General features: G+C 42.9%; 1 protein-coding gene across 1 annotated transcript in view; it reads right to left on the bottom strand.

Annotated features, from left to right (window-relative positions):
* tox3 (TOX high mobility group box family member 3) overlaps positions 1–11,689 on the bottom strand; it is a 44,040-nt gene extending 32,351 nt beyond the window's left edge. Inside the window, exon 1 of the mRNA XM_062989615.1 lies at positions 11,186–11,689. Coding sequence (XP_062845685.1) covers positions 11,186–11,287 — 102 coding nt within the window. The 5' untranslated portion in view covers positions 11,288–11,689. The remainder of the gene's footprint in view (positions 1–11,185) is intronic.
* Positions 11,690–12,355: the final 666 nt, after the last annotated feature.

Below are 12,355 nucleotides of genomic sequence, written 5' to 3'. Positions count from 1 at the left end.
TGGGTTTTAAAATTTGAGCGTATAATTCAGCTCTGGTGATGTACGGTTATAGCACACAGTTTATTTTTATAACCCCGAGAAATGAAAACGTTTATAAATAGATTCATAAAATCAATTCAGCTCACGTAACCACGTCCGGGTCATTCTGAAATACACGAGCTGGGTCACCAGTAACAGTTTTAACCTCTCATAGCACGGTAACGTCGCCACACTGCTTCATAAACAACTTAAGAAAACACACAGAACGTCCTGACGTCACGAAACACATCGCTGGAGTCACGGGGCAAAAAGCTTGATCATCTGACACTTAAAACAGGATCCTTCTAAATTCTAATTAGGGTCCCGAGGGTCCCGGGCCGCCACCATGGCAAAGCACTCGGATTTATATAGCGCTTAGCTCTTAGCACTTGCGGGATCATGACCTTCGCCAACGAGCCAGTGATGAGCGCATACATGGGGCAACTTCTCTTATTTGTTAATGAACTCCTACTAACCGTGCTTAACTCTGCGTGGTAATGAATGTTGTAGCCTAGAGGTTAAAGAAATGGACTAGTAATCAAAAGGTCACTGATTCAAGTCACATCACTGCCAGGTTGTCACTGTTGGGCCCTTGAGCAAGGTCCTTAACCCTGAACGGGCACAACTTCCCACACAGACACTCTACATTACTACAGGCTTGTACATGAGTATCATCAGAAGAAGAACAATCCAAGTTGTAGCCTAGTGGTTAAGATACTGGACTAGTAATCAGAAGGTTGCTGGTTCAAGTTGCATCACTGCCAGGTTTCTTATGTTGGGCCCTCAATTGTTTAGACTGTATACTGTCACTGTACTATAAGTCACTTAGAATAAAAGCATCTGATAAATGCTTGAATGTAAATGTGTAATTATGTAGATCTGAGTTCTTTCATGTCATGACATCATGTTTTGGGACGGTGGGCGGGTGCTGCAGATCTCATCATGTTTTGGGACGGTGGGTGGGTGTGCGGGCGGACGCCCATTCAGCCCGAATGTCCACGTCACCCCGGGTCACCAGATGTAGGCGACCAGCTGCTGTGGTGGGCAGCGAGTCCCTCCATCCAGAATTTGTCTCCGCCCGCTTCCTTCACTCATGTGTCCAAAGACTGTGAACTGTAGGGTGGCTGGAAATAGGAGGTGGGGGTCTGTAGGTGTGTGTGTGTGTGTGTGGGGGGGGGGTTCTTGAGGGGGGGGGGGGGGGGGTTTGTGGGCTAGCGTATTTTATATTGTTTAAATAATAATGTTCAGATTTGAAGCTGTACACAGAGCTTCTCGTTAATCACGTCTTGAGTCAGAAGTCCTACAAACGAGTCCTATTAATTACCCAGAAGTGCAGCCGTGCTCAGTAAATGCGTTGTTTTGTTTGCAAATGAAATGTGGACGCTGGTAAATCTGAGCGTCCGGATGAATCCAGCAGGTTCGACTCACTCATAATCACTCGTAAAATCTGTAACACTTCATTTCATTTCAGCAGAAGATCAGACGCGTCTGTTCTAAATGCCACCCCGAGACGGTACTTAACCAGAGAGCCGGCGGGTACGCGTGCCCACCGCCGCGCGCCTCCTCCTCGAGTCCATGCCCTCTCCTCGAGCTCCAGATGTGAACCAGCTGCTCGGCGTCTCTAACAGAACTTTATTAGAACCTGAACACAACATTCAGGTCGAATATACAAATCAACACCACAAAATACAAAAAACAGGTTTATCTAAAATACCCCCCAAATGTAAATTGTAAAATGTAAATGTAACGGTATAATGCAGTGTAAAGTTGACAGTACATCAGTGCTGGGAGGTTGGATCAGGAGAACTTCAGTGCTGGGAGGTTGGATCAGGAGAACTTCAGTGCTGGGAGGTTGGATCAGGAGAACTTCAGTGCTGGGAGGTTGGATCAGGAGAACTTCAGTGCTGGGAGGTTGGATCAGGAGAACTTCAGTGCTGGGAGGTTGGATCAGAAGAACTTCAGTGCTGGGAGGATGGATCAGGAGAACTTCAGTGCTGGGAGGTTGGATCAGGAGAACTTCAGTGCTGGGAGGATGGATCAGGAGAACTTCAGTGCTGGGAGGTTGGATCAGAAGAACTTCAGTGCTGGGAGGTTGGATCAGGAGAACTTCAGTGCTGGGAGGATGGATCAGGAGAACTTCAGTGCTGGGAGGTTGGATCAGTATTAACTGAGCTGCTCGGTGCCGCTTCACTCCTGCTCTGTTTGCACATGTAAACCAGGCCTTTATTTACTCTCCTCTCACTCCTGTTTGCACACCTGCTGTTTTTGTCAGGCCGAGCTGAGCGATTAGGAGCTGCAAGGCATTGTGGGTACGCAGGGCACAACACGGCGCGGCAACGAGCGGCCAGACAAAAGAACAAGGAGAGAATCTCATCGTGTAGTGCACACCGTCAGAGTCCCGATTCAGGTAACACACGGGGTAAATAACGAGGTGCAGCAGCAGCAGCTCTCTGGATTAATAATCCTGTAATTATTGACGACTCTGTTTTCTTTAGAAGCTCGTAGAAACTCCGCTGCACTAATTAGTCTCGTTAGAATCCCATAAATAACGGTGACGAGTAGCGGCGCGGGAAACACCGCCGCTCATTCCCGATCGGGCCCCTGATGGAGGTGAGGTATGTACAGCGGCGTCCCGGGACACACCGGACTGAATAATTAACCTCTTTAATAAAAGACCTGCTGGATGTAGCAAACAAGCGAAAGGTAAAAACCTCGTAGTACGTGGGCAGAGCTACAGAGGTGGGGGGGGTTCCTCTGGGTGCTCTGGTTTCCTCCCACAGTACAAACAGCATACACTCCTGAAGCTGGAGCTACTAGGAATTGTTCCAAGTGTGTGTGTGTACATTTCACCCACTGTTTCAGACCCACTGTGATCCTGACCAGGATAAAACGGTGGTAAAACTGACAATGAATGAATTAAGTTAATCAACATTATCAAACCCCGCCCACCCTTGATCAGTGGCACAAGAGTACCAGACATGGGGTTTGATCCAAAAACCTTCTGATTACTAGTCCAGCACCCTAACCTCTGAGCTACCACTCCTACATTAGGAGACGCTTTTTTATCCTAACCGACTGACAGTACTGTGACAGTATACAGTCTAAGCAATTGAGAGTTAAGGGCCTTGCTCAGGGACCCAACAGTGGCAACCTGGTAATAGTGGGGCTTGAACCAGCGACCTTTCGATTACTAGCCCTATATACAATCTAACCTACAAATAAAAATAGCAGGAAGTAAAACTATTGCTACACGTTCCGGTTGGGCTCTGAGGTTCAGGTGTAGGTGTTGCTGTTTGTGGTAGATTGTTTATAGAGGTTCGAACCATGTTAGACAGCAGCTGTGTATATACACACCGTATATACATATATAAGAGCAATGGAGGCTGTGTTAACCCCTGCATGCCTGCTGTTATACACACACACACACACACACCACACAATACAAAGTGCTGCAGCCTCAGGGTGTGTGTGTGTGTGTGTGTGTGTGTGTGTGTGTGTGTCGGGGGTCAGAGCACATCTGAATGGCTGTTTTTGTTTGCCTTTGTGCCGGAGTAACAATGCGCGAGTGTGTGTGTGTGTGTGTGTGTGTGTGTAGGGAGGATCTGTTAACGTAAACAGCTCTCTGTAATTTAGCCTTTCTGATGCTTGTCACTTCATTTCCTCTTTCTCCTTTTGTTTCGAGCCTCCGAACCTCACAAGCGGGCTTTTGTTCCGAGCTCCTCTCACATCAGCTTAATAAACTCCGCGCCGTCCCATCATGCACCCCGCTCGTCCGAAAGGAGCCCGGAGCTGCGAACCGAACCGAACCGAACCGACTCGACTGTTTATGATTCTGTTTGGACGGTTTGGTCCAAATGAAAGTGAGAGAGAGAAACCAGAGAGAGCGAAAGGCAATTTCCGAGGCAATTTGTCACCGGTGTGTGTACACATTCGCCATCTGTTAGTACCCAAACCCGCTCTCTCGATCCGCGCACACACACTTCCTGACACAAAGTCCAGCCAGGTTGCCATGGCGAAAGAACAGCACAAAGAGAATCGACCATTCTTGCATAAGTGAATGAAGCTTTTCATCGGACCCCGAGGCGGGGGGGCGGCAGGGGGGTGGTAGGGGGGGATGTGAGTGTCGGAGAGAGAACCGAAAGGCCCGAGACAAAGAGAATGAGAGAGGAGAAAAGTAACGCGCAGGGAAAACGCTGCATCATTATTTACATCGCTCTGTCTTACTGGGACACACTCTGGGGTCTGTCCCAAAACACAGTGACCCACCCTGATCCCTACCTGCTGCCTACCTGATCAGCTCCCTCAGTACAGAGGATTAGGATACTAGGATATTAGGGTACTATGATATTAGGACACAAGTGTATTAGAGTAATAAAATACTAGGATATTAGAGTATTGGGGTATTAGGGTACTATGGCATTAGTGCACAAATGTATTAGGATACTATGGTATTGGGGTACTAGGATACTAGGATGTTAGGGTACTAGAATACTAGGGTTTTATGGTACAATGGTATTTGGATACAAAAGTGCTAGGGTTTTAGGGTATTAGGATACTAAGGTATTAAGGTAGTACAGAATTAGGACAGAAGTGTATTAGGCTACTAAAATACTATGGTACTAGGATATTAGTATACCAGAATGTTAGAGTACTAGGATCCTAGGGTATTAGTGATCTATGGTATTAGGATACTATGGTGTTTGGACACAAGTGTATTAGGCTACTAGAATACTAGAGTATTAGTGTTTTAGAATACTTAGGAATTAGGGTACTAGCACACTTAGGTATTAGCCTACTATGGTATTAGGATACCAGGGTACTAGGGTATTAGATTATAGGGATACTAGACTAATAAGGTACTATAGTATTAGGACACAAGTGTATAAGGCTCCTAGAATACTATGGTATTAGGATACCAGAATGTTAGGGTATTAGGGTAATACAGCATTAGGACACGAGTGTATTAGGCTACTAGGGTACTAGGGTCGGTTTAGCTGGTTGGTGTGAGGTACTCAAACAAACAGCACATAAACCCTCGAGCTCTGAGGATCTGCCCAGTTTATTATGATGGAACATTTCTACCCTGATGGGAGTGGGATCCTCAAGGATGACTACGTTTCCATCTGTAGTAGCCAACGCTTCATGTAAATAAAGTATAATAATAATATACATTATACGCTGACATCCTCCAACCAATCAAACTGTTCACGACAGCAGCAGCAGCAGTGCGCTGAACACTGTGGACGCGTGTTGGTCTGAGTCCCTCAGAAATGAGGCCCATAATTCTCCTAAATTCCCCCTGACTGCTACCACATGTGCATCCTGTCTGAACTGTACGCTCCAGATCCAGAGAATCCACCAATCAGGAGCCGGCTGTCAGACCCAGTCCCGCAGAACAACCTAATCCGTGCTGAACGCTGAACATTTTACAGTAGCGCAGAACGCTAACAGAGAGAACCGCTAACAGCCCCGGAGCGCTAACCAAACGCTCGGCACGAACACGCACCGGATTACACATGCTAACACCTTTTACACATGCTAACATGCTTCCTGCTGGAGTTTTAATCATAAACGGCTTTAATGTACGCTGTTAATAACATCAAAATATCAACAAGAACAAGCGGCAAATTCTAATGTGGCTAAAACACATGAATCCAGTCATTAGAAGGGGCGTCCACATACTTTTGTCCATGTAGTGTGTGTTACAGTGTGTGTAGATTTAGGACTTTTTTAGGAATTTGCACCCCCCCCCCCCCCCCCCCCCCCAAACCTAACCCCCATCCCCTAATATAAAAAAAAAAATCTGTGGTTCCAGTTCCTTTCTAATCACCACATTCCAACAAACCAGTTTCTGTTTTTAATGTCTGAGCTCATTTCACAAAAGACCTAAAAACGTTTCCTCAGCTCTTTCATCTCCAGCTTCAGTTTTCCCATCCAGAAGTCCAGCATCGTCCACAGCTTCATCATCTACAGCTTCATCATTCAGAGCTTTATTATCCAGAGCTTTATTAGTCCAGAGCTTCATCATCCAGAGCTTCATCAGTCCAGAGCTTCATTGGTTAAATACATCAGTCCAGAGCTTCATTAGTCCAGGGCTTCATCATCCAGAGCTTCATTAGTCCAGAGCTTCATCAGTCTAGAGCTTCAATAGTCCAGCGCTTCATCAGTACAAAACTTTATTAGTTCAGATCTGTCCAGAGCTTCATCATCTACAGCTTCATCATTTAGAGCTTTATTAGTCCAGAGCTTCATCATCCAGAACTTCATCAGTCCAGAGCTTCATTGGTTAAATACATCAGTCCAGAGCTTCATTAGTCCAGGGCTTCATCATCCAGAGCTTCATTAGTCCAGAGCTTCATCAGTCTAGAGCTTCAATAGTCCAGCGCTTCATCAGTACAAAACTTTATTAGTTCAGATCTGTCCAGAGCTTCATCATCTACAGCTTCATCATTTAGAGCTTTATTAGTCCAGAGCTTCATCATCCAGAACTTCATCAGTCCAGAGCTTCATCATCTACAGCTTCATCATCTACAGCTTAATCATTCAGAGCTTCATCATCCAGAACTTCATCAGTCCAGAGCTTCATCATCCAGAGCTTCATCATCTACAGCTTAATCATTCAGAGCTTTATTAGTCCAGAGCTTCATCATCTACAGCTTCATCATTTAGAGCTTTATTAGTCCAGAGCTTCATCATCCAGAACTTCATCAGTCCAGAGCTTCATCATCTACAGCTTCATCATCTACAGCTTAATCATTCAGAGCTTTATTAGTCCAGAGCTTCATCATCCAGAACTTCATCAGTCCAGAGCTTCATTGGTTCAATACATCAGTCCAGAGCTTCATTAGTCCAGGGCTTCATCATCCAGAGCTTCATTAGCCCAAAGCTTCATCAGTCTAGAGCTTCAATAGTCCAGCGCGTCATCAGTACAAAACTTTATTCGTTCAGAACATCAGTCCAGAGCTTCATCATCCAGAGCTTGATTAGTCTAGAGCTTTATCATCCAGAGCTTGATTAGTCTAGAGCTTCATCAGTCTAGAGCTTCATCAGTCTAGAGCTTCATTAGTCCAGAGCTTCATCAGTCCAGGGCTTGATCATCCAGAGCTTCATTAGTTCAGAGCTTAATTAGTTCAGAGTTCTATCGTCCAGAGCTTTATCATTCAGAGCTTCATCATCTAGAGCTTCATTAGTTCAATATTAGTTAGTTCAATACATCAGTCCAGAGCTTCATAATCCAGAGCTTCACCATTCCAGAGCTTCATCCAGAGCTTCATTAATCCAGAGCTTCATTATCCAGAACTTCATCAGTAAAGAGCTTCATCAGTCCAGGGCTTCATCAGTCCAGAGCTTCATCATCCAGTGCTTCACCATTCCAGAGCTTCATCCAGAGCTTCATTAATCCAGAGCTTCATTATCCAGAACTTCATCAGTAAAGAGCTTCATCAGTCCAGGGCTTCATCATCCAGAGCTTCACCATTCCAGAGCTTCATCCAGAGCTTCATTAATCCAGAGCTTCATCATTCAGGGCTTCATCAGACCAGATCAGTGAAAGATTGGAATTAAATAAAGACTGAACAGAATGAAGCACATCACACATTCTTCTTATTACTGCTTTTTACTAAGCGTCCCAACTTTTCTGGAAACGTGTTTTTTGTATAAATAACAGAATGTGTGATTAGAATAAAAGTCTTTGTGTCTGTGACTGTAGAAACGACTCTTCAGTCAGTCAGAACCCTCACATGAAGTTCTCCTGACCTACACATCAGATTTAACTGAAAGCACATGGAGCCGCAGCACCGGCGCTTTCATATTCTTCACATTTCTGGAATCGTGCGGCACTAAAACATCTTATTACGGCGTTTAGAGTAAAAAGGGACGTTATTATGTCTTGTGCGATGTCTGTAATGATACGGTAGAGCTGACCCGAGGGTTCTGGTGGGATTCTGTACTGATTGTTTGGGATCCTCGAAAAATAAATAGATTTAATAGTTTAATTCTGTTAGATGAGTTTTAACCTGCTGGTGTTAAATAAATGAGCTGCACACAGTTACTGACCTACTGAACAGCATTATGATCACATGAGTGTCAGATCACAGGTTTAATCTCATATAAAATCATGTTTTATATAAATATAAGGACGTCCAAGTCCTGCAGAATCAATCTAACCATGGACGTAAATATAATTAGATAATTATCACGTTTTATTCATTATTCACTTAAACTGTGTTAAAGCTTGAACTGAGAATCAGGGTTTGTTGTTTTATTATATTTAATATTAATATTTACTGAGATTAAAACTCAGTTCCTGCTGTTAAACACACTTTATTATTACACATTTATTTATTTTAGTTTTTTGTTTTTGCTTGTTTTGCATGTTTAGACAGTGAGGCGGAAGTGTATTAGTCCTTCACTAACACAACTACTGGGAATTCAAACGCTGATGGGAACAGAGCCAAATCCACGTGGTCTGATGGAAGTGGTGCTAGGTGTTTAAAACTAATTTTAGGGCTTTTAGTGGACTAAAATTCATGTGTAATCGAGGTCCAGCCAGCTCACGTTTCAAGAAAAATTGGGACGTTTCTCTTGAACCTTTAATTACTCACAAAGTAAATTAAAGTAAGTTAAAATTAGTAAGTTAAAATTTTGTTTATGCATTTTCGATGTATTCCAGGTCCAGCTCTGGTTCCAGCGTGTGTTTTTACCACTGTACCACCTGAGCGGCTGCCAAAGAAATGACTTTTAATCTTAGACTAAGTTTTAACTTCTATTGTTAACATTTTAACATATTATAGAAATATTTCTATAATATTGACGTTACAGTGATAAAGGACCCATCAAATATTCTTTGCAACCAAGGTGGGTCATTTCTCACCACTGTGTTCCAAACTTGGTAAAAACAACATTTCTAATTGCCATACTTGAAATAATTTCTATCTTTCACCATCTACAGTACATGATATTGTTAAAAGATTCAAGGAATCAGGAGAGATCTGTGTCTGTGAGGTGTGAAATGTATTTATCATGTATTTAAATATGAATGTGTGTTATTGCTGTGCTGTCACGCCGTCAAATCAAGAGTTTAATTATTATTATGATTCAATTTCAGCTGAAATGTTATTTTTAGAGCCTCAATTTAATGGTTACGTGAACAAATGTGCAAATACGTTAGTAAAACTGAACCTCCTCCATGCAGAAGTGTTTATACAAGTCTGTCATGACGTCGTCCGCTTATGGTAAAATAATTAAAAAGTAAGTCAGATATTGAGCTGATCGATCATTTTTTATCTTTTAAAGATGGTCTGGAGGTCTTCAAGAGCCCAAACACGATGTCAGAGCTGAACACTAATCAATATTAATCATTAAATCAATCAGATTCATTGAATTCAAGTGTTATAAGCAGGAATAACACACAGACACACTCGACGTTTACGTATAGTGGACGCTTTTATCCAAAGTGACTTACAATTATATCTAAATACAGTCTGAGCAAGTGAGGGTTAAGGGCCTTGCTCAGGGGCCCAACAGTGGCAACTTGAAAGTGAGTGGTGGGGTTTTGAACCTGCGACCTTCTGATAACTAGTCCAGCATCTTAACCACTGAGCTACCACTGTCCACTCTTAAGTGCTTAAGTGCTAGGGCCAGTGATAGCTCAGTGGTTAAGGTACTGGACTAGTAAGCAGAAGGTTGCCGGTTCAAGCCCCGCCACCACCAAGTTACCACTGTTGGGTCCCTGAGCAAGGCCCTTAACCCTCAATTGCTCATCGTGTTCAGCTCATTGTGTAAGTCGCTTTGGATAAAAGCGTCTGCTAAATGCTGAAAATGTAAATGTAATACATCCCACACTGTGAAGAAGTGAGTAGGACTATGGGAATTCGGTCCCTGGCTGAGAGAAATCCTCACAGTAAAGAGCCCCAAATCACACGAGAGCTGCTAAGCAAAACATTCCAATCATATGGACGGCAGTGTGGAAGAGCGGCGGTAGCAGCAGTAGCAGCGGCGGCCGGCGTAGCACAATCCGCTCATTGTTTGCCGGCTTTTGTTTGAGAGTCTCACTTAACAACTGGGGTAATGCTGGGTAATGCTCTTCTGAATGACTGATCGAGCTTTAATCCGACGTGACACTTTTAATTATGGGTTTAGTGTGTTTCAGCTGGCAGCTTCAACTCGACACCCAAAGCACCAGATTATAAGGGGGGGGGGATATTAAATAAATAAAAGCTTGGATATGAGTGATATGTTTATGTAAGTTTGTCCTCTGTTGGTTTGTTTACAGTGCATCAATAAATAAAGATCAGCGAATAAATGAATAAAGTTTTAAACAATGAGGACTGAGTGTATTTAATCATGTATTGTGATAAAGTGATGATGTCTTCCATTTGTGTACACTTCTACTCTTGGTTAATGTAGGATTCTTGTTTAAGTATACTTCCTGTTTTAACCTGCATAAAAACAGAGTAAACAAACCATGGAGTAAAACTACAATGCTGTTCTTAGGAACAACTCTTCCATCAAGGTCCTAAAATTAGCCTGGATTATAATAACACACTTCTATAATCACAGGCTTGACAAAACAACAAACCAATCCTTTAACATGAAGCATAACTACAGGAAACAGACAAAACAGACACACAAACACACAACTTCTAACCAGCTCACAATAAATAAATAAATCAATTAATAAATAAATTAAAATAAAGCAACAAGTGGCTGCAGTTTGTTTATGCGGGGGGAAATCACAGACCTGGCAACCTTGGAGCACTGTAGGAAAAACATCTGCTCTTTGTAGAGGAAGTGTGTTCTATACTTATATACTTCTATATTTTATACAAACAAATACAAGAATCATAAAGTATTCATACCAAACTCATCTTAAAGCAAGCGCATTATTATTAGGATTATTATTAATATTATTACTAATTAGCATTTCTGATCCCAGTATTCACTAACTCTGTTCTCACTGATGCAAAAATTAAAAAATACTTTTATTTTCGTATGCAAGTGCATTAAAACAAGATGCATTTTGCATGCAGAGTGTATTTTAAATGCATTTATTACCGTTTACGCGCAATTTGCGCACCTCGGACCATCAATCACTCAAACTTAATCCAGTCCCGCTGCTGCACAAGGATGAATAGATGAATAGTGAATGAATAAATAAATAAATTACCTTGTTGTAATTATAATAGCCAGAGCAGTGGGAGAAATCCAGGTTCTGACTCTCTCCAGGAATCGTCGTCCCGCCGGAGGACGGATAAAATCTTACATCCATGTTCTCCCCCCGAACAGACGCACAGCGAGCACTTTGTTTGCGCCTCCTCTTCTTCTTTTACAATCCACACAGGAGGAGAAACAAAGCAAAAAAAAACGAGTGCGATTACTACAGAAGAAGTTCCAGCTAGTAATCCAGCTCCGTGGCTCCGGGAGGGACGCGGTAATGTCCAAGAAGAGCGCGGGACAGCGGAGGTGCGCTCCGGAGAAACCGAGCCGCCGAACAGCCTCCCGAAGTCCGTCTATTGTGCACCGAATTAAAGCTCACCACACACCAGATCGGATTCCTTCTCTGTGATCGGACTATCCATCAGCACACACAGGGGAAAGAGGAGAGGAGGAGAAGATCAGGATTAATTAGACCGCTGGGGTTCGGGATGGTCGATAATCCTGGTTAACATCAGTCCGCATCAAGCTGTGTTTAAGCGCAATGAACAACAGAAGCGTGCGCTCAGCCGAGGCCACGCCCCGCCCCGCCAGAGACACGCCCACTATGTGATAGCCACGCCCATGTGGCATATAACACACACACACACACACACACACACATTTATTCTTAGTACTGTTTACATTCAGTATCATTACTGTCACTTGTTTATATTGTTTTCACTACTTGTACTGTTACTCTTACATCTCTACATGTATATCTGTAACTATGTTTATATACTGTATTATATATGTTTTATATATTATATATTCCCACATCAGTAACAGACCCCGCCCCTCTCCTCTCCCTACACTACATGAACAAAAGTATTGGGACGCCCATTTTAATCAGTGTATTCATGTGTGACAGGATTTTATCTAATGCAAAACCTGCATGCAAATCTGCAGCACTCTGCAGTATAATATGCAGTTTATGTGCAGTAGTATTAGGTGCAGTATAATGTCAGTATAAAATGCAGTAATAAGTACAGTAGTATAATATGCAATAGTATTAGGTGCAGTTTTATGTGCAGTATTAGGTGCAGTATTATGAGCAGTAGTAATAGGTGCAGTATAATATGCAGTAGTAGATGCAGTATTAGATGCAATATGATGTGCAGTATTAAATGCAGTATAACATGCA

The sequence above is a fragment of the Trichomycterus rosablanca genome, chromosome 27 (genome assembly GCF_030014385.1).
Source record: "Trichomycterus rosablanca isolate fTriRos1 chromosome 27, fTriRos1.hap1, whole genome shotgun sequence".
NCBI lineage: Eukaryota > Metazoa > Chordata > Actinopteri > Siluriformes > Trichomycteridae > Trichomycterus > Trichomycterus rosablanca.
The sequence above is the reverse complement of the archived record's forward strand: the minus strand, read 5'-3'. Positions and strand labels throughout refer to the sequence as shown.